Raw genomic sequence first — 23,039 nt, 5'->3', positions numbered from 1 at the left:
TGATAAAGATTGCTTATAGCAAGCGTAAAAAACAGACAAGAAACACATTAACTAGCATTAGGGAATTTTTAAGTATTTCTAATGTCCCTTAAGCAACAACACGTGGTTAGACGCCAATTGATCCGAAAACAAAAACACCAAAAGAGTTATTTGGAATTACGAAAAATTGAATCTCAGAAAAACAAACGAGAAATACAACCACTAGCATTCAGCAAGCATTTAGTATCTTTCAAGCTTTCACCAAGCCAACAACACATGGTTTGACATCAATTAAACCAAATCAAATGTCAAAGGAAATTGTTGTCGCAAAAAGTTTTGAGTGATTAAAAAGCTTGAATTTTTAACTTTAAAATCACCTTTTATAATCAATTTTTATCTTTATACCGATGCAAAATATGTTGACTACACCGACAAAACAAGAGCCCAAATCATTTAGGCCGAATAAAGTTTCTAATAAAGCAAAACAAGAAAAAACGGCAAATATATCAATCCGGTATAGTAATTTAAAAATCCACAGAAGTTAATCAAGACACTTGAGACTACAATGAAAACTGATTACAGCTCAAAAAAAATATTTCTGATGGCCACTAAATCGACAAAACATAAGCAGACAAAATAAAATCAGATATCAATTTTTCCCGGAAAAATATTCAATTTCAGACAATGAAAAATTACAAGATCCGACAGGGACTCAAACCCCTTACATAAGGTTTCAAAGGCAACTGCATTACCCCCAGACCAAGTGCGATCAATTAACCTCTGAGTTTTGATTTCATATGAACCAAAGGTATAGTGATTCGATTGATTTTGTTAAACTAGTTGTTAAGAGCTTAACCCTGATATGAGCAGTCAAATTCTTTTTAAGAACAACTCTGCTTATAATGAAACGAAAATGTCTAAAAGAAAAAATGAAAGTCCCAAAAAATGAAATTGGTGGCCTAAAAACAACTAATAGCTTTCTTATCTTTTTCAATTAACTACTTAAGCTCTATCTGCCCCTGCGTACCTCAATGAACATCTCGCAAAAAAATGAAAAAGAAAATACGTAACGATCGATAAATTATTTGAAATGCTGCATTGGCAAGTAAAAACCACTTGTTCTGCTTCGCGTATATTCGGGACGACGTGTATAATGCAATCAAATTAGGATTTGGTTTATTTAATTTGATAGATTATAACTGATAAGGATAGGTTTTTATTCAAATTTTATTGCTCCGACCATTGAAAAAAGGAAAAGTTTGTTGTGTTTTATTTTTTTTATTTTTTTACTTTTCCACAGGTACCACAAATAATCATCGGACTAGGTTGAATGATATAAGCCCTTCCAGTCGTGATTCGAAAGCCATTAAAAACTTCCAAAAAATTCCCAGTCTAGAGAAAAACCGGTTTGACATTTTTTTCAAACGGAATCTAGTTTTTAAAGCAATATTTGGCATTTCCATGGCAAGAAAAAAATTTAAAAATCTTGAAAAAAAATTCGAAATATTTCCAATTTTTTTGCCATTAATTGTTTTTTTTGAAGATAACTGTTGTTGATTATGCCTAACTTATTTACTTTTTACTCGTGTGTATAATTTCAGCATCACACCATTTACAAAAAACGACATTAAGTTGAAGAACTTAATAAATTGAAGAACTTTTGCTTGTAGATTTCATGAAAATGGTCGGAACATTATGTGCTACTTGCACAACAACCGGCTATCCTTGTTCATTTTTGTGAGTTAACATTATTAATTTCCGTAAAATTTGCAGTTCATTAATTTTTAGTTGCTGCCCATGAGCTACCTTGGCGATTAACTTCCACAAAAAATAAACGCAATTGTAAATTCAAAATGATACACAAGATTAAGAAATCACAAACAAACAAAAAACTGAAATCTAAAAAACTAAACAGTATTATTATCAGGAAAAAGAAGCATTCGAATTTAACCAACATCAATTGTAGCAAAATATCACAATATCATTTAAACTAAAAATGAAACTTGCATCGCAAGTGCACAACACGTTGAATCAAAATAATTGCTAATAATTGTTTCGTGTAGTTTTTTGACATAATAAAGCTGACATACTTAGAAATTGGGTATTTCCAAGTAATGATTTTCAACATGGACACGTCATCATTCAGCTTCTTCTCAACACACCATCAATTTAAAGAAAAAAGGCTGAAATTTCAATTTTTGTTCATTCATCGGCAATTATCGGGCGGTTTGAACGCAATTTTCGCCATCTTTTCTTTTAACTCTCCTTGCGATTTCTCAACAAACTGCTGAACTAGATCAGCCGTGATCGGCTTTCCTTTCAAATACTCTTCGGGTAGTGTCGAGAAGAACTCTTTGAAACTGCCGTCCAATACATGTACGAACTGACCCATTAGTTGTTTTATTACATAGGGAATTTTGGCTAATTTAGCCTCCTCTTCTTCCTTTTAATGTTGAGGAATCAAGTTTAAATTTTTTGCTCTTATTTAATATACATAAATTTGGTTAACGCTTACTTGACTAGGTTTTCAAAATGATTGGAAGAACGTAACCGCTACGGCCATCGACTTTGAATGAAAATCAATAGGTAAAAAATTCTCTTAGTCTTTCAACACTTACCTACAACTCATTTTTGACCAGCTAAAACTATTTTTTATGCAGAAAAATACCAATCGGGTGAATGTTAACAAAAAAGAATCACCCAAATAAGTACATCCCAATCTACCCTCCGTGAAACTTAATACCGACACTGATCTCTTGAGGGTAACGTTAAATAGATCCGACTTAAATTGATAATAGATATAACTTAAGCTCTAATTCAAGGTCGAATAAACTTGATTCCTTGTCGGCTTTTCTCGCCCGTCTTTCGTATTCCAACATTGAATCGTCCCAGTCCGAGACAAACAGAATTCCATTCAGTTGCAAATCGTTCAAGCATGAAGTGCATCTGCAGATATGTTTGCGCCATTCATACTTCCAAAATGTAGCGAAAGGCTCTTCATTTGATTCGTATGTTGCAGAAGTTTCAGGACGCGAACAAGTTCTAAGCAAAATCAAATTAATAATGTTTCCTGGCATATTGAGATTATGCATGTTATTTACTTTCTAAGACCGCACACTTAAAGTCTAAGTCCGTTAACTCGACAACAGAGTCCCGTTAAACTGGTTTCGAAGCAGAAGTATAAAATAAATTTTATTGTTTTATTGTTTCACTTTCATAGTTTCATATAAATTATTATACATAGTTTCACCAAAAATTATAGGTTTATTCATTATAATTCTGACAAAATCAAACAATATATTTTTTCAAACAATATTAAGAGAACAACTTGACCTCTTATTAAGAATAGACTAACTTGACATCAGATTTCTGAGACTCAGTTTCATCAACAGTTGGCAACTCTCCAGGTGCAAAAGCTCTCAATTTCTCGTAATAACACACCAGTGACCTCGCATTTCCACCCATGCAACCATCACAAATCAACTCTGCAAAATCAGACTCCGTTTTCTCTTTATCATCTTCGTGTAATTTCAGATGGGTTAAGTGGAACCAATCTTCGCATACTATGCATTGGATCATGTCATCGGAACATGCGTCTGGGGCATCGTCAGGGTACGGTCGATGACACTTGCAGTTCTTTCCCATGAACGTTTGATCGTAATGATTTCCTGGAAAGAGCCAGATAAAAATCGCTGCCAATTTTAAGCCCAACTTTTTCAATATTTATGGACACGGAAAGACATTATCAACGAAAAAAAGATAAAGTATTTAGCAACTAAAATAAGTACATTTTTTGAAAATATTACAAGATATCCAGAAAAGACATAAAATTAGGGGGCGCCGAAACGGAGCACTTACTCTGAAGATGAGGATACAATCAGTCATTAGCTAATCCGCAGAACCTGCAATTTGGTATTTCAAATCCATCGATGAAACAAGCATTCCTTTGAAAATGAACACAATTTTTCCTTCTTTGCCGACTTTTCAGCCAGTTTTATACTTTATCAGATTTCGCCATGAACCTTAAGCCGTGCCAGAAGGAAATAAAATCACTTTTTTGAATTTTCTGATTCAGTCTTACCATCAGACGAGGACTTAAGGTTTTTCTTAATTCAGGGGGGGGGGGGGTTGCACCTTTAAAAAATGGAAAATTTATCGAGCTTTTTTAAATTATCGAGCTCAAGCGAAAAAATTAAAGACATTAATTTGTTTAATTCTTCTGCGCTACAGGTAAGTTTAATTTAAAAAAAAAACAGGCGTTAAGTTCGCGACTGCTTACCATTATTGACTGGCTTCTTTTCTGCATTCAATTTGCACTTCTCTTTAAACTTCTCATTTCCACAATCACACGTGAAGTTCCTCTTCGTGTACATTTCTATTACTTCGTGTTTATCATCATCTCCATGACAATTAATTGAGCAAGCATAGCAACAAGCAGCTGGTTCAGTTTTATCTGTCAGACAGAAGCAACCATTGCGATAGATGGTTTTGGTTTAAAAATAAAGTCCGTTTTAAGAATATACGAATTTAAGAATATCTTTAGAATACTAAAATCTAGGCTACGATTTCTTTTGAGGTCTATCGGTTCGTACACGGTAATATATATAAATTGCCTACGACCCATTTTGACCGCGTTTGTGTCCGGCAATATAATTCCATCGAGGACCATCCTAGTTGTCTCGATACTCACATATTTGCACACCAGACTCAAGAATTCCTCGGTCCCATAACAATAACTTAAGTTCAAACGGGGAAATCAAAATGATTAAATGTTTGATGGCTGCTTGCGTTTGATGTTCCCTAATATCTTGCTGAGAGGAAATGGCGTGTTTCCCAGTGAGTAAATCATGAACGGAGTCGAAAAAACAGCATAATTTGGGGCAGGCGCACTCAAACGAATGGTTCGTGACTCAGTGAAATTATAAGCATCGGTATACTCAGAAGGGACAGTGACTTCTGCCATTGTCAAAGCAACTGCCCACATAACTGTCGGTAGGTCTCTTCGATGAGTGCCGGATCTGCGCGTCGGTAACTAACGAAACTCGGCGGTGTAGACAAGTATTCCAAGTGGTACTTTAAAAAGAATTTCTGGCTCACATCGGAAGTATTGATGGTGTAACTAAACTTCATGTACTTTTGTTGTTGTTGTTATTAGCCCGTTGTTTGGGACGCGTCCGGCATGTTCTCGTCGAGTTCGAGGAACGTTGCGACCTCCGTCAGCCGAAGCCACAAGTCTATTGGGGTCAAGTTTGTTGTTTTGGGGACAGTTAAATAAGTGAAGCGCAGCGTGGGGAGCAGGGCACAAGGGAAAGTTTGGAGGGACATTAGGATCTATCCTATTCATATATATACTTAAGTAGGGGCTGTATCCTGATCTTATTTGGGCGAGGGTTGGCCTAGTCGAGATTGGGAGGGTTTTTTTCAGATTTTGGAACTTCTGGGGGTCTTAAGGTGAGAAATTTTGGCGGGAAGGGGCTTCGTCTATGGCTTTCTGTACTCAATTCGTGTGTATATTCTTTACAAGCGTTTCAAAACTGCTGTTTATGAACACTTCAAGGTGGTTACAATCAAAAGAGCCATACTCGTTTGCTTTTAGTCAGATTTGTTCAAGTTCCTCTATAAGGGTTTAAGATGTTCACGCATTGCTGGCGGGGCGGTTGGGGTGAGTTTGGTAGAAAAGGAAAGGGGCTTATTGGCAAGTAGGTCCTGAGGACGAATTGTGAGGCAAGAAGTTTATGGTGACTTTAGACGTTAAGTAGTTAGCACTCTGAATGTAGGTGGTCAATGGGGCTCATCTTAGTACACCCAATCACTATCCGCAGAGCTGCATTTTGCACTATTTGCATTTTACTTATGGATAGTAGTCCAGGATTGATCTGATTAAAGTTTTGTAGGTAATATTTAAAGTTTCTTTCGACTGACCCCAGTTAGAACCAGACAGCGCAATCAGGACCGAAATCCTGCTCATGGCTTTGCTTGCTGTGCGTTTGCAGTATTCAGCAAAATTTAATGAAGGGTCAAAAAACACCAAAAATTTTGGGGTGCTTTACGACCGGCAATAGTGTTTCGCACATTGTAACCTGAGAGTCAGAGTTGAACTCTTTATTTATGCGACGTAAAAAGACTTACAGGGCCCTTTTTAAAAAAAAATTCGAGGGATCTACTTGTAAAAAAAAGTTGTGCTGTGTTAGGATAATTACTTGAAGTGTCAGAGGCATGGTCTATGTCGCCTGATTGGACGAAGGGGTGAAAATCATCAGTATATGACTAAGTTTGACTTCTGGAGGAGATTTAGTGCGTCATGCACGTATAAATTAAAAATAGGGCGAGAAAACAGAACACTAGGGGATCTGGTACAGTGGTGCCAAGAATAAGAAAGATCCAGTAATAAGCGATGGCTAGCACGGTTCTTTCGGGTGATCGTTTTTGATTAAAACCGTTGCTAAAAAAAATTCAAGAGTTGATAGTGCCGTAGTGGTGGAGTTGAGTGGGCGAAAGCCGTGCTGACGGTCAGCTTTAGGAAGATTCTTTGTAAAGAGTGGTATGGATTAAAAACTCACAATTTTCACTGCTGGGCTTCAAATCGACACTGGGCGGTAAGAGTCCGATAATTTAAAACCTTTGGTTGATTTTGGTAGGGAGACTACTTTCGAGTTCTTCCATATTTGGGGTATTTTGTTATTCAATAAGGACATTAAAAGTATGTGTTAAAAAATTTATGACAGTTGGTCCCATATAATAATGAAAAGAAGCAAAAAATTATCAAAAAGCGCTCATTTGGAGTTTAAAAAATGGCTGTCCCAAAACTGTGCTATTTAGTAATTAACTTAGTCCTCAACGTTCTATTATCTAACATGGGGCAATCCAATACACCGCCAGAAAGACTCAAGAGTGAAAAAAGGAAAAGTCCAAATATTGCAGTGAGCCTCAACTTCTCAAGACACAACGCCAATAAAAAATACTTGAAGATGCGATGGAGAAAAAATCCTAAAAATAAGGTATTTTGATTTTTCGCTATTTATGGTAATGTAGGAAAAATTGAACGCGCGACTTTCAAGTCAGTTTGTTAGACTCAATTTACGAGTGCTTCGATAGAAGTTTTGGTCGTCATGGTGAATTGATTGACTAGCTTAATAGAATTTGTAGAAGTCAACTGTATTTTCTACACTCAGGAATAATTTTCGTGTTCGTCTTTCATGTTATTGCTGAGTTGCTACCATTTTTCTGAGCCGCATTTTTTTGGACTGCGCTATATGAAAGCGACAACTATAATTTGAGCTGTGAGCGCACTGAGTTTGAACTTAAAGTTTTTCTCACCCGACTCCATTTGACATTTTTTGCTACACTTCTCGTGAAAATGAATCACACAACATCCAAAGTTCGCCCCGAAGTTTTTCTGACACTTCTATTTTAATTTTTCTTGCAATAAATTTTATCAAGGTTCGTGTAATTTTGTAATAACACAACAACGCTCCTTAAGAGCCCATCTATCACAATATTACCTTTCACACAAGTTAGACATGCATATAAAGGCTGTCTAGTCATAGCTCCCAGTTTATACGTGCATTCATCATCTCGTAAACCACCAAACATGGACGATACTTCATCATCGTAGTCTGCCAAAAAATCTTCCATCGTAACTATCTCATCGTCATCAACCGAATCAGTTTCATCATTGGTTGAAATTTTGATTTCCGAAGTTGAACTTGTTTTCTCTTCAACTTGATTGCTCTTTTCTGTACATTCCGATTTGGTCACATTTTTTTCACTTGTAAAGTTAAATGCCGAATAATTCTTTTCATAAACAAGTTCAGCGTTGCTGACGTTTTCCACACATGTAACTTCATTCAAACTTTCGTTGTTTTCAACCGTCGTTTTCTTTTCAGAAGAAGTTGCCGTTTGCAAATGTTGAGCTTTTTGGTCCGCTTTGCTGGCAGAAAACGCATGATTGTTAGCAATTTTTTCACATTCTTCATTCAGAAAATCGGTTGATTTGTCCGTTTGGTTTAACTGTACTTCAGTAACATGCAAATTTTCTTTGTCATTACTCAAAATAGATTCATCGTCATTCGAAGTAATATTCATTTTTTCGGTAGTCACAAAATCTACTGTTGATTTATCAATTTTGTTTTCTACGTTTTGCGTTTTTTCACATGATGCAAGACATTCGACATCTTCAATTTGAGAGGCCTAAAAATAAATTAAATCTGTACGCTGAATTGTTTTCGATAAAATTCATCACTAACATACTTTTTACCTAGGTAATATAATAAAAATCATGCTATTGAAATGAACATTTTTGATCAAAATATCCAACTTTTCTAAGCTTCTAATTTCTACGTCTAAATCTGTTCTTTGGATTAGATGAGACATAATAGGTTGAAAATATTATCCTTAAAACGACAATAAAATGCTACTTGCCTTCAATTCAGCTTCTGGTTCAATTCGAGCGCGTTTTTGTGAGGGCTCATCCATGTTTATCAACACAAAACAAACCTCTAAAACTAACAAAAAAATAGTTAAATCGCCACAAACAGTTTTTATTACTTTTTTGAAACATGAAATCCAATTCAATCAAAAAAAGCTGAATAATTTCCAAAAAAAAACATTTGTTTCAGTTTTAAGTTGTTGCTGAATTTCGCCTAAATTTTACAGGTCATGATGGTTGTTTCTATTGACAAAATGGCAGTACAACCAGCATTTCCTGCTTATGTCAAAAAATTTCAAGCCTAATTGATCCATAGACCAACAGCGAATACTTTTACCTAATTGCGGCCAATTAAACATAAACGAATGGACTAACATTAGTATCCAGACAGCCCTATCAAAAGCTCTGAAAATTCCAATTGATCTTAAATTGTCTCAGAAAACATAGCCAACAGACAGTTAGAAAAGAGTAATGAACGCAAGTAAACAAAAAAAAACACTGAAAAAAAAACTTTCAAATTTCGAATTTCAAAGAAAAAAAATAGATGCCCTTTAATCTCTTTGAATTTCTAGAACAATATATGATTGGTTTGAGACTATTTAAGATTATTAGAAGATAATTTAAGATTATTAACCAAGCTTAAAAATACGCGCTTACGCGCTGAGCATCATAGATTAGTTCAGCAATTTGGCCGACTTTCAAACATCCAAAACTTTTCATCATTTGAATTCAGGAAGTCAATATCTTGAACCTTGTTATATCTCTCAGCAAAAAAAAATCATCTGATTGTTCACTATTTACTTTTCTGCTGATGCGTAACGTGGTAATTAGTAATCACAAACATAAGGGATGGTTTGATTTGTTACTAGTGGTAACAATTTGTTGGTAACCTTACTAAAAAAACTTTCTCTCATGTTTAGTTTAAAAAACCTTTCTGTTTTTATAGGACTACTGCTGTAGCATGATAAAAAATATTACCACTTGCTGCCCGCTTTGCATTTTTGGAAGTTACGATTGCATGATGAAAAAGATTTTCGTTCTGGAAAAGACACGTTTTTGTTCATTGATTTTTAAAATTCTGTTCACTTTCAAAAGAACTTATAACCTTTTAGGGCAGAGGCTTGGGCATCCTAGTATCCCGCTGTCCTCTCCAAGTCTAATTATCTAAAGTTACATAATCTTAGTGAACGATAAGTTAGAGAAACAAACTCTTCCTTCATTCTTTTTCATTAAATGCGTGTGATCGATATTTAAGAAGGTTTGTAAAATTTTTATTAAGCACCACTGCATCTTTGAGGCTACAATTTAGTAAACTAGTATATAGTTTCAATGGGATATGCAAATTGGTGTATAACCAACAGATATTAGAAAAAATCAATTAAACAAAATGACTGAAAAAATGATGAATTTTTTTGAATGTTTCCAACTTAAATTTATAGAAAAAAACTCACAGGAAAGCATTTTGAAAATCATAAATATTTTATGATTGACACTTTCTTCATGAACCTAACTCAATTAGAGAAAACTGGTTCAACTAAAACTTTTGTTTACTCCTCTTGGAGTTCTGATTATTAAAGAACATTTTTGAAACTTAAAAAAATTCATGTTATTTCGCGCCATTTTCACATTTGATTTTGGAGAACGTAGCTTACCTTCCTTTCAGCAAATGCATTGAATTGCACTTTAAAAGAAATAAAAAGTCAAACCACAAAAAAAATCAATTTTGAACGTGAGCAAAATGAAAAAAATTTTCCTGAAAGAAAAAGAAACCACGGAACCTTAACAATTGAAAAATCACATCGTTCATTGACACTTTTAAATTCTCTTGATTTCTTGAGTTTTTAAATCGGTTCGAAAAAAAAAGACTGAAAAGAGGTCGACCCCGAAAAGAAGATTTTGTGGTCGACCCACGAGCATAAACACTCGGTTAATTTCTTCAAAATTCGAAACAATAATAGCGGGTAAAAACAAGAAAGTAACTCTCTTTTTTACAATCTTGGTATATTTCCGGAGCCCTCGTACAAAAATGTTAGAGAACTCGTGAAAAAGTACATAATATTGTCAGAAGCTAAAAGTTGAACATTCCTTAAACTCTTCGATCCTCTAATTATCTGCTGAGCTCAAATTGAAGCAACATGAACATATAACCAATTGAATTTTGACACGTAAAATTTATTTATAGCACCCTTCGGGAAACTTTGCTATTTACAAGGGCATGAAACTGATTCCATACTTCTTTCTGTGAATCATATTTTCATCGCAATAGTAAAAATTATTTGAAGCAAAAACTTATAACAACATTAACTAAAAATGAAATATTAATAAATGACAATTAATTTATACTGCAGAGCAGAACCCCAAATCAAGCCTCTAGTGACCTGATTGTCAGACTCGTGATCACTTCTAGAAGTTATTTTTCCTTTAGCTTAGCTTGGACTATTCTGATCCCTACCATCGCAGTTAACCTTTTGCCCTTCAATAAACTATCAACCAGAACACCTCTAAACCAGGGGTGAATCTAGGAGTTTCTCGAGGGGGACAGATTATCAAAAATCTGTCGACCTTTTTTTTGAGGTTGACCAAATTAGTTTCCGAGCGCTCTCAGTACAAGCAAGTCAAAAATGCCATTTCTGGGATTTTTTTAACCATAAATTGACAGTTTTTCTACGCGCGCTTGCCTTCAAAATTAGTATCTATAAGCACGAGAAACCTTTAGAAACCTATTAGTGCTGGTCGCCATAAGATTAGTCGCCAAAAACTGATGCCATAAGATTAGTCGCCAAAAACTGATGCCATAAGATTATTTTTTTATCTTATAGAAATCCACTAACTAACAGAATAGTCCTTTTATTCGAAACAGAAATCAACTTTCCTCCACTCGACCTTTACAAGTAATAAAATCATAAGCGAAAAAAAAGAAACTTGACAATGAGAAAGCACCGCCAATTATTCCAACTATTCTGACTAGAAATTGCACTAAAGGTTTCCGTTTTTCCTTGGCTATGATTTTAAGAGATGCGAAATCGTACTTGAAGAATATCCCTGATTGGCCGTGTGTTCCGTGAGAATGGTCGATGATTTTCTCTTTCTCGGTAACACTAAAACAGAAATCTGATCAAATTACTGTCCAAACTATTAGATCTTCGACTTTAAAAAATAATATGCGAACCAACATATAATTGATATTTGTTGATTAGTTCAAACAGAACGCTCTTCAACTGCAGCTCGCTCGTTCGAAGAAAGTTTGAAAAACGAAAAAAATGAACTTTGTCATAAAATTATTACAAGGTGCAAATGTTCACAAGGTGCAAAGTTCGCATAATCTAAATCGTTAATTTTGTTCTTCAAATTGTTACAGAATCTAGATACCCCAGAAAGGATGATAGTTAACAAGACCCACAAAAAGAAACAAACATACTAACCTGAACCTATAAGTCGTTATCTTATTCTTAAAAGTCTCAATGCCCACAGGAACAACTGTCATCCTATACTGATACTCTTGATTCTCATGCTCGGTTATTTTCAACTCGCTGTCCAATGCTCCAATCATAGGCACTTTCACCGCTCCGAAGGACAAATGGTCGATTCGGTGTGAGAAATTGTACTTGCCAGCACCTGAAAGATGGAATTTATTCGTGCCAAATGTTCTTTAATTTTTCTTTTCCAAAAAAAACTAGAATAAACTTCGCTTGCATATATGATAGAATAACGTATAAAAAAGTGTAATAATTTATTTAATTTGGGCGACGACTAGCGCTTACCTTAAAACCCGTATATTCTGATCAGCAGTACAATGCATAAGAAAAAACTATTTATGTTCAAAAAAAGACAATGTATAAGAAAAAACTTTCACGCCCAGACCACTCAGTGAAAGAAATCTTAATAGCACAAATATAACGAATTTTTGGTACGTTATATTCGAAATAATTAAAGTGAAACAAAATTTGGAAAAACAAACCTGGCATTTGAATATGAGCGTGGAAACTCCCTCCAATTCCCAGATTAATTTGCTTCCCAGATATTATATGAAGAGTTCCAGCATGTCTATTGACTAAAATTGACCCATTAAAGCGACACGCCTTAAAATCCTCTCCCTCTTCCTTTTTTTCTGATAAATCCGACATTGTGATTGAGCTTGAGAAGTCTTTCCCTCCTAAAAATAAAATAATTTGTAACTGGTACATATCCCCACCAGCTAAACAGTCGATTTGACTACAAACTCGTTCTGTCAAAAGTATCAAATTAAGACCCTTTATTCACGGGGGAAAGGACCAACACAAGATCTGTGCAGCTCATCACGGCGAACCGCTGTTGTGCACCTGTTTAAGAGCTACATGCAATTTTTTTGGTTATTTTTCTAGGCTGGGTAATGTTGCTTCACCCTCTAGCTACGAGCGCGGATCATGGTGGGCCTCGAACATCCGACCTTTCGATTGAGAGGCGGATACGTAACCACTTCACCACCGCTCCCCTATTAAATATTACTAGTAAGGCGAAGGTGCACTTGATGCATTCCAGCAAATTAAAGAGAAACTTGCTCATATCTGAGAGTGTAACTAACGAAAAATTCAACTACATCAATAAATTTTAAGCCATTTCTCAGATTCCTCTTATAATCTATGTATAATATTCAAAGATATTTATTTATCTAGTAACTTCTGTACTCACTTCTATTAGGAATGATTTCTGCGTCGGATTGATTCACCGCCCCCTCTACGTATTTAAAGACATTTTCAATAGTGAGTTCAATAGGGCATATTATTATCCAAAATTGGCTTTTTCAAACCCCCGGAATTTTGGGGAAAAATATCCGATGAAACATCTTTCTGCGTTAGAGCTCAACGGACTTTGACACAGCCACAGCCTCCAAACAAAAAAAATAAAAAAGGCGACAATTTAACTAGGTTTGCTAGGTTATACATTAGTTGATGTATGGTGGCAGTTAATCAAACAAAAACAAGACAATTCTTAACTGCATTGACGTGTCAGTGAAATGTGACATCTCAACCTGAACTAGTCGGGCATTGCCCAAGCCTTTCGAAAGTTATTCATTATAAAGAAGCTATTCAGGAACAAACCAAAAGCAATTTAGCATTTCTTCGTCAGTTTTTTATCAGAACAAACCAATGCTCAACGCAGAGGCAAAAACGCATTTCGCAAACGCAAACAAAAAAAGAAAACCTCAAAAAAAACGTTTTTAAAAAAAAGTTATAAAAATAAGCAGTGAAAAACAAAAATATTTAGCCGACTCCACGATTCACCCAACGGACCTTCAGATTGCTTTCTTCTTGTTGTATCATTAGATAAACACATCCTTTAATGAAGGCGCTTTAAATACAGAGGTAAAGCAAGCAAGAACAAACGCAAGCAAGAAAACGACAAAAAATAGCTCTAAAAGGCATTGGCATTAAACTAGCTTTAGCTTGTGGCAATCCGGTAGTGATGGTACCCAGCAATCATGAGATTGATGGTACAAATCGCGTGTGCGCTGCAATTTAGAAGATGGAATCTTGTAAGATAGCCATAGTTTACTTAACTTAAAACTATTAAGCTTCGGATTAGGCCTCTGGCTGGTTAACTAAAAAAAACAATTAGACAAACTCAAAAATTTCAAACCGGTTTTTCTTGACTCCGGGAAAATTTTTGAAAATTTTTGTACTGTCGTTCGAATTATTACTGAAAGGGCTTTAAAAAGATATCTCACTCAACTCTCTCCGATAACATCACCTCTGAAAATTTTTGGCCAAATTTGTTTTCATTATATCATTTTTTGATGACAAAACTAAGACAATTCAGGCCGTTTCCGATAAATTGTGATTGCGAGACTTTCTAAACTTTGGTAAGTCTACTTTTGAGTAACCAAGGTCTTTGCCACTTGTACTCGGTTACGAACACATCCCCAAAAAATTTTTGGTTTTTGGAAAAATTCTATTTATACAAGTTCTTATACATGAAAATCTTTACTCATAGGCCTTAAGGAAACGCATGAAAATTGTATGACTTGCATTTTTCCATTATTGAAAGTTGTCTGATTGCATTTTTGGTCAAACCGGGTCAGCGATTAAGCAAATAAGAAATTTTTATGAATAGCCGGGTCAAATCGCATGTGCCCTGCAATTCGCAAGGTGAGCGCTTGCAAGTAGATCATAGTTAATTGAGAGCTGGATATATGCTTTCTTGTCAACCTAACCCTAATCAAACGAAAATTTCATTGTCCTAGGCGGAGTCTGCCATGATTTTGATATAGAGCCAACCAAATCTTTTATCGCTGGAAGGCGAACGCTTTGATAACAAGACAACCATTACTGAAGATGACGCTAGACTTGACATCAAGGCTAATAACTCTGGGGAAGCCGCTCTAGCCGAACCTTTCTCAATTTGAAGACTTTCAACTCTCGGGCTAAATCGGTCCCAAAAACCATACCCGACGCTTACAAATATCACGACAGCGTGAATACCCTCAAATACCAACGAAATCTTTTTGCATGTTCCGGAGCAGCGCCAGGCTCCACTAAAACAATTCAGAAGCTAGCACAAAGCAGCGAAAAAAGAAATCAATCATACCGCGACACAATAAAAACTATCTGCACCAAAATTCTAAAAGCACCAAGACTCTATGCATTCAAAGGTATAAAAACTGAAAAGCACCAATAGCATTGACAATTCGTTTAGTGCAAAAATCGAGGAGGGCAATTCTACTTCAGAAGTCACTAGATGCTATAAACACTGACTGCAATACTCTCACATTGATCGCTGAAGCATTTATTTCGCGATGGTATGGCCCTATCAAACCTGTACACGGACCGCCGTATGACGGAAGAGCGCCTTTTAATTAACATTTCCAACTGTTCTGGACTAATGTAACAAAGATTTTAGACTGCTAGCCCTTGAAGCGCTGTACATATCGAGAACGAAACCCTCCATCAACCAAATATTCAAATAAGAAATCCTCTTTGACCCAGACTGCAAGACTAAACTGCTGGAAATTTTCAAAACATTCTTCAAATTCATTTACAATTAATCAGATAAATGCACTTGGCGAATTTTCAGTGGATGTACTAACTTTAGAGGCGTAAAGGAACTTACTTTCACACACTGAAACATGAACTTACAACTTTTTGAATACTGGGTTATATACGAACCCCTGGTTTATAGTCCTGAAACCTTTGCTATTATTCTTATCATTATTATTTTAAGTAATATTATTATTGTCATTACTTTCATTATTATTATTATTGTGCCAGTCGCTCATATTCGGAAGTTTGACCTTGATTTTGGGGGAAACTGTAAATTTTGAAAAATTCGAATTGACCATGACATGCTCAAGTTTATTGCGACAATTGAAATGAGAAGTCAATTTGATCAGAAGATCCGAATCACAATTGCGGGAAAGTTGATAAAAATTGTGCTGGAGTAAATTTGCTATTCGCAATTTTACTGAAATCACCAAATCGAGTAAAGCTGTCTTGTTCCCGACAGAAAACATCGCGAATTCATACGAGAGTGTCATCGCTGGGCAAGAGAGAACCTTGATTGGGCAGGTAGACGAGTCCAACTGCCCAATGGTTCAGAAGACAAAACTACTTGAGTCAAAACTTTTTACTTAAAACTTCCAGAGTTATCTTAGTTACATTATTTACTTGAGTCTAGAGTCAAGTCAATATGTGTCAAGATGTGAGTAATGAATTTAATCTCTTGAGTGTATTTTTACACGATTATGTTGATATAAGGCAGGGTTTAGGTTGATTCATACGAAATTGATCAAAGGTCCACTGTCCAATAAAAACTAATGGTATACTTGAGTTTCCAACCCTATTTTTAACAGCGTTCGCGTGTTTAGGGTACTTAGAGACCTAGCCATGGGGACCTTCTCATTTCTAGTGTGTGTGTGGGGGGGGGGGGGGGGGTAATTTGGTAGTTACCTTTAAGCTGTAACACAATTTTGTAGTCCCATGCCTTAAGCGAACCGAATTGGCTCCGACAGAATGAGGTACAAAAACACAAGAGATAGTATCCCTGACCCTAGAAACAATGGTTATAGGGCCTATTCTTCTAAGCCTCATATGTGACATAAGCTAACGACTGTTACATATGTCAAATTAAATAAAAATCGTAGAGAATTATTCTTTTGTCCTAACTTAATCCGCTTCAATGACTGCAGACTCTGCGTAGGAATTTTTTTTTTGGAAAACACATCTATCATTTAAGCTCCCTTGTACCTGAATGCTTATATTTGTCTAGAAAGCGTTTTATACCAAAAGCGTTTTATACACAAGAAACGGCAAAATGACTCACTTTCAACTTGTGCAAACATGATTTCTTCCAGAGAAACTGAGCTGTTTAACATCCGTGCTCGGCTTCGCCTCAAGAAATCGTAATATTTAGCTTGTGTTTCGTCCATCTCAAATTGTGCCGGTTCAGATGGAAATGCATCACCGGCAAATGAAGTTTGACTGATATGATCATATACGTCAGCATCGATCATTTGACAGGGCGTGGCTACTGTTATATCAATGTTAAGCTCTACTTTTGGCGCAGTCTCGAAATTTACTTCATACTGATAATCTATATGTGTGCTCAAAAAATAGTTCAACTCTATGACCACCATTATTGCGATGAAAAGGAACGTCAAAAGAGCCAAACCACCCCCAGATCTCGACTTAGTCTGAAAATCTGAATCAATTTTCGGGAAAGCATCAAGATTTGCAATGAGATTATGAGCTGTACTGAACACTGGAGGTTCCTTACGAGGACGTCGATGTCGCACTTCCATCTATCCTCTAAAAAAGACCATTCAAAGATGTACACACTTCCAAGCGGCCATTCTTAGGCAATTTTTTGGTCACCACTGATAAACAATAGTTACGACTACTTCGCATTACGAGGTCAAACTGCATTTTGTGAATTGTAAGCGGATTCTAAAAACAAGGAAGATCCGTTTGTTTTTTCATTTTCTTCAATCGTTCTCAGCAAAATTTTAACATGTTTAGAGACTTGTCTCTGGAAATCAGGAACATACTGACACAAAATTGTGCGCCTAACGAATGCACAGTTTGTTGTTGTTGTTGTTGTTGTTGTTGTGGATTCTCAGAAATACTTCTGATGGGACTGCTCCCAGTTCATTTCTTCTTAAAACGTCTTCCATACATCCCTGCAGTTTCGACAATCACAAAACAGTATCCATGTGCAAGGATTCGCCTCATTGAATTTCGCCATTTGATAGGTCCACATAAAATTCAAGAGTCTGTTTTTTAGCCCCGTGGGATTGAAGAAATCTACTGTTCCAGGTAGATGATTGGCCACCCGAGACAGCCTGAAACAAAACTCAGCGCGAGCTTTTTCTGTTTGGCCTTGTAATGCGTTTCCTTATTTAAAAAAAAAACATTTTAATTTTGTAGTTTGTGTAACATTCGCCTGGAAGTACATATCGACGGATACAGCTAGGATAAAACGACTGGCTAGCGTCTAAACACAGCTCTACATGCTTTTCACCGTCTCTGCCTAAGTCAGTTCTTTTGGTGGTTTTACTAACATCGGGTCGACAAAAACGTTACTGCTTCTGGCTTCGGTCAAAACACTCAAATTAACTTTATTATATACAAGAATAGTGCGCTCATGGCTGGATTTCAGTATCCCCAGACCACGAGGTCACTCCTAAACTCAGGGCTGCTACAATTTATTATATTAAATTGTTTTTGTTCAGAAGATAAAAATCATCATCTCCATCGAAGATGGATCAACCCTTTCCCTCAACTCCTAGCTTCTCATTATCTGAAAATGAATCCAGATGTTAATTAAATTCAATTCAGGACATGACCAGGAAGCTAAAAGTTTATATAAAACAGTTTGAGTCTTTAGCCTAATTGTTGTGATAAACTTATTAAATAGTTTTATATACTGAATGGTCGGGAACTGCTGATCACACGGGCCTTCTACTCACACGGTCTACCAGCTTCTGCTCTCTTTGGATCTGGTCACCTCTGCAGTGGAACTTCTCCCTGGCGTCTCTGGGGTTACATCAGTCATCACGTCTCTCGGGTGAGATTGTTCCATTAGTTATTTGCTTACTCGTTTATAAATGCGTTCTCGTGTGAACTCAACTACTACAGCCCCCTGTGGGAGCTGTCAAAAAGATGTGAAATCAAAAGGAATTCTCTGCTCTCGATGCAGCAACTGGCACCATGACACTTGTGTTGGTTTATCAAATGATATGTATAAGCTTCTTGGAGATATCCGAGGTTGCTTATGGATTTGCGATACTTGTTTACCTATAGCTGAACACCTTGTTAAGCAGCAATCACCAGACCGTGATTTTATTCACCGCACTATTAACGAAGCAATCGCCCCTCTTCAGTCCTCGATACAGTGTCTCACTACCAGTGAGAATCCTTCCGAGAACATAGTCAAATCAGCTGTTAAGGAGACTCTTGACTCTATAAGGATTCCTGCAGCCACTCAAGTGACTAAAGAGCATTCCTTCGAGTTGCGAATCAACGGCATTCCCGAAACTGATGGGAGCAATTCCGCGAAACAGTCAAACGACGAACAACAGCTGATTACTATCTTAAAGCACCTTGGCGAAACAGGCGACGAAAACGTGGTATCTGCACGTCGTATGGGGCGTCCACAGTCAACGGATACGACTCCCAAACGGGCTCGAACGCTGCTTGTGAGGTTTCGAAGCGAATGGACAATTCGAAAACTGCTCAACAGGTCGAGTGATCTGAAGTCATTTGCATTCCCTGTGTACATATCAAGAATGCTTTCTCCAGCCGATCATGTGATCGAATCCAAACTTCTTGCCAAGCGCCGGGAACTCATCAACAACGATGTTCTTCCAGGTAATCTGAAAATACGAAACCTGAAGCTTTACAATGACGGAGTTGAAGTCAAGATCTGACAACCAAATCGCGTTGAAATTTTATCTGCAATGCTATACAATTGCCAATCTCTCCTCTCATTTGTGCGGCGCCGGAAACTTTGTAACTATATAAATATTCACCAACCAACGTTGGTCTGCATCACGGAATCCTGGTTAACAAGTGACGTGCATTCTTCCGAACTTCTGCCAACTGCTACCTATTCAATTTTGTCTCGTTCTGACAGACAAGTTGGCCAACACGGTGGCGTATTTATTGCTTGCCACAGTTCCTGTCCCTTCCCAGTAATTGATATCACAGACCATATGTTTGACTTTTCGTGTGCATGTGTAGTTTTATCCGCAGATCAGTCTTGTCTTATATTGCTGGTCTACAGTCCCCCTCGATCCTCTGCTTACTGTCTGGACGCGAGCAGTATAGTACATTGTGTTGAAAGTATGTATCATCGCTTTACTATGATCTGTGAGTCGCACAACATTCCATCTCAAGCTAGGGCTGTTGTCGTGCTAGGTGATTTAAATTTACCTGATATTTGTTGGCACACTCTATCAGCTTCATGTGGCCACTCTGAGTCACTGCTGCATTTCTTTGATTCCTACAATTTGCAACAGGTGATCGAAACACCCACACACGCGGCTGGCAACATCTTGGACCTTGTTCTATCGTCTCCAGGTGCTGTTGTTAACTCGTATGTTGATCAAGCATCCGTAATATCTGATCATCTGCCGATACATGCAGAACTTTCTCTTCGGAGCAATAGCTGCCTCAAACACGGTCAAATCCCGGTTTATTCAAAGTGCTCGTTCCGAGAAAACATGTTTTGGGAACACTCTGCTTTCCTAAGTGATTATGTCGCATGGAACGCCCCTTTAAATATTTGTTACGATACTTGGTATCAGTTGCTACAATATCCCACAAATTTGTCGCTTACTGTGAAGAGGATTAGGAGACAGTTGCTACCATACTACTATTCTTCGCACACAGTGCATCTTCTCAATCGCAAATCAACCGTTCAAAGACGTTTGATAAAGAACTGGAACCTCCGTGATGCATGTTTGCTGCGGACTTTAGGCGCTGAAGCAGATCAGTCTATTGTGATGGATGAATCTGTTCTATTTATGTCTCTAAACCACACACAGGCATGCTTCAAGTTTCTTCGCACAATGAGGAAAACTACCCTTCCTAGCACTATTAACTGGAATTCGCTAGTGGCATGTTCGGACAGTGAACGAGCCAACCTTTTTAACTTGTATTTTTCATCCGTTTTTAGTGAAGTCTCTGACCATATCCCGATTCCTTTTAATTCCGATCCGACCACTCGTTTGGTCGACATTTCGATATCAATTGACATCGTTGAAAGGATGTTGGCCTCTGTTGACGACAGCTGTTCTTTTGCTTACGACAGAATACCTCCGTTCATTCTTCGCAGTCAAGCCCGATTGCTTGCCACCCCAGTGTTTTTCTTGTTTCTTTCTGTACTCCATTCGGGTACCTGGCCTCATATGTGGAAAACTTCTGTTGTTACTCCTATTCTGAAGAAAGGGAATGCGATGCACGCCTCGAATTATCGTCCAATAAGCATTCTCCCAAAGTTGTCGCTTATTTTAGAACGTTTAATTTTTAACTTTATCTACCCAAAAGTCCGCCATCAAATTAATAGAAATCAACACGGTTTTATGTCTAGACGCTCAACTGCGACACAACTTGTTTGCTTCCTTGACAAATTGTATTGGGCCAACGAACGGAACGAACCCTTTCATGTAGTTTACTTCGATATACAGAAAGCATTTGATACCGTACCTCATTCTTTGCTCATCAGCAAACTCTCAAGATATGGATTTGATTATATGTTTCTGGCGCTTTTCAGCAGCTATCTTGAGAACAGACGTCAAGTTGTACGGGTAAACCAAACCTTATCGAACCCTTGTCATGTTCCTAGTGGCGTTCCTCAGGGCAGTGTTATTGGTCCACTGTTGTTTGTTTTGTTTATAAATGACCTTCCTGGTTGTTTAACATCGTCCACCTGTTATCTATTTGCCGACGATAGCAAAATATTGAACAATGACGTTGATCAACTCCAACTTGATATTGATTCGATGGTAACGTGGTCACAAGCGAATGGACTTCGTTTTCATCCCGATAAGACTCGCTTGATCTCATCTAGGGAATCCAATCCTGCAGTTACGATTGGAAATGCGCCGATATGTAATGCGGCTACTGTTTGTGACCTGGGTGTTACTATTTCGAGTAACCTCACGTGGATAATACACGTTCGAAACAAACTGGCAAAAGGCATAGCAATGCTGTATCTGATGCGTGGCGCTATTTCATACCATGCAAACGCCCGTACAAAGACCCAACTCATCGAGTCAACTGTATACCCTGTGGTTATGTACTGTTCTCCGGCGTGGCGACCAAATATCACGTCCCTACGTAAGCTAATGAAGTTTCAGCACCGCTGCCTGAAATGGTCAACAGGTTGTCCAGACTTCAAGTTTGCTCTCTTGTCACAGCGTCAGCTTCCATTCTGCTACCAACTCATATACAACGATGCCGTCTTTTTGTGGAAAATCCTGAACGACAAAACCGATATCGATGCCCTTGAGTACGTCTCTTACTCTGATGTCGACCGGGCCGCTCGTGGTTCTACAAGAAGGCCTTTCCTTGTTAGCCGACATGGTAAAGCTAGGACTGAAGACAACTTCTTCACCAGAGCAACAACTCTTGCTAATGACCTTCACTCGATTTCGATTGACATCAACTGCCCTCTGAAGTCGTTCAAATCCTCGCTTTTTAAATACCTGCTTTATCGAACCACAACTTTAAACATGTGCTCGTCTTGTTCGTTTTTTGTTAAATGTAGATGTTCTTCTTGTCGAGTGTAACCCTAGCTACGTTTTAAATTTTGTGTATCGCCGGTCAGTTCTCCGCGTATGGCAGAGACTGTCTTGTTTTCAGCTGTTCCCGTCCCCTCAGCCTTATGTTTTAATGCAATTATTTGTATAAAATAATAAAGTCTTTTACTACTACTACTACTACTACTACTACTACTGAGAACCCTCCGGATTCTGGAATCCGGGGAAATAACGTCCTTATTTCTTTTAGGAAAGCTGGACACGTCGTCCCGACACCCTTCCTCATTCGTGTGAATTGCTCGGTAGCGATTGTAGCGGCACAATCGTTACACTTCGGAGCAGTTTCTGACAATTTCCAATTCTATCTGTCGTTATTTCGTCGTAGTTGTTTCCACTGCAACTATTGTTGTTCTGATTTTCTTTGGTTTTCTCTCCAAAATGGCCGTTTCAGCATTTCTCAGAAATGTGACGTCACAATTCGAAATTTATAATAACAGAATATTCTGACCTTCACGTTTTGTCTAATCGTTCAAATAACGTTGCTAATCCGTTAAAACCATTAATCTTCCAGGTCACATGTTCTTTTCTGGTCGATAAAAATTCTAATTCAAAATTGCATTTTTGTACAATCTGGTCGAATGTCACATTGATGGGTTAAGTTGTGTGCCCGTCGGCCATGACGCGAAGTTTTTGTTTTGGAGTTAAATTGTCAAAAACTCGATTCGATTTGTGACAACTGAAAATCAGAAGTCAAGAATAGAACGGCCGAATTGTCAATCGCGGGAAAGTCGCGCTAGAATTCACTTCTGACCAAGTGCTGATCGATGTATATTTACAAGAACTGAGTTGTCTCATCTTCGACAGATAATATCGAAAGCGCCTGTGACAAGCAATATT

The 23,039-nt window shown here is 37.4% G+C and overlaps 2 protein-coding genes across 2 annotated transcripts; both read right to left on the bottom strand.

Annotated features, from left to right (window-relative positions):
* Nucleotides 1–2,623: 2,623 nt before the first annotated feature.
* LOC134855310 (putative E3 ubiquitin-protein ligase ubr7) lies at nucleotides 2,624–8,480 on the bottom strand. The gene is made up of 5 exons (XM_063871799.1): nucleotides 8,401–8,480; nucleotides 7,482–8,169; nucleotides 4,259–4,432; nucleotides 3,335–3,647; nucleotides 2,624–3,021 (listed from the first exon to the last, which is right to left on the bottom strand). Exons 1-5 carry the CDS (start codon nucleotides 8,452–8,454, stop codon nucleotides 2,763–2,765), a joined length of 1,488 nt encoding a protein of 495 aa, XP_063727869.1. The 5' UTR covers nucleotides 8,455–8,480; the 3' UTR covers nucleotides 2,624–2,762.
* A 2,755-nt stretch (nucleotides 8,481–11,235) lies between these two features.
* Nucleotides 11,236–17,184, bottom strand: LOC134855449 (endoplasmic reticulum-Golgi intermediate compartment protein 2-like). Its single transcript, XM_063871980.1, has 4 exons — nucleotides 16,703–17,184; nucleotides 12,366–12,560; nucleotides 11,830–12,022; nucleotides 11,236–11,505 (listed from the first exon to the last, which is right to left on the bottom strand). Exons 1-4 carry the CDS (start codon nucleotides 17,178–17,180, stop codon nucleotides 11,271–11,273), a joined length of 1,101 nt encoding a protein of 366 aa, XP_063728050.1. The 5' UTR covers nucleotides 17,181–17,184; the 3' UTR covers nucleotides 11,236–11,270.
* Between the last annotated feature and the right edge of the window lie 5,855 nt (nucleotides 17,185–23,039).

Source organism: Symsagittifera roscoffensis, chromosome 10, assembly GCF_963678635.1.
Source record: "Symsagittifera roscoffensis chromosome 10, txSymRosc1.1, whole genome shotgun sequence".
In the NCBI taxonomy this organism is placed as follows: domain Eukaryota; kingdom Metazoa; phylum Xenacoelomorpha; order Acoela; family Convolutidae; genus Symsagittifera; species Symsagittifera roscoffensis.
Note: the sequence above shows the minus strand (reverse complement) of the source record. Positions and strands in the feature narration are given on the sequence as shown.

Excerpts from the sequence above, each read along its gene's own strand:
- LOC134855310 (XM_063871799.1), bottom strand. The coding sequence starts at position 8,454 with ATGGATGAGCCCTCACAAAAACGCGCTCGAATTGAACCAGAAGCTGAA. Across the intron at positions 4,433-7,481 it reads ATGTCTAACTTGTGTGAAAG|ATAAAACTGAACCAGCTGCT; the intron begins GTAATATTGTGA and ends TCTGTCTGACAG. Across the intron at positions 3,648-4,258 it reads AAAGAAGCCAGTCAATAATG|GAAATCATTACGATCAAACG; the intron begins GTAAGCAGTCGC and ends GGCTCTTTCCAG.
- LOC134855449 (XM_063871980.1), bottom strand. The coding sequence starts at position 17,180 with ATGGAAGTGCGACATCGACGTCCTCGTAAGGAACCTCCAGTGTTCAGT. Across the intron at positions 12,023-12,365 it reads CGCTCATATTCAAATGCCAG|GTGCTGGCAAGTACAATTTC; the intron begins GTTTGTTTTTCC and ends TCCATCTTTCAG. Across the intron at positions 11,506-11,829 it reads ATAACGACTTATAGGTTCAG|TGTTACCGAGAAAGAGAAAA; the intron begins GTTAGTATGTTT and ends TTTCTGTTTTAG.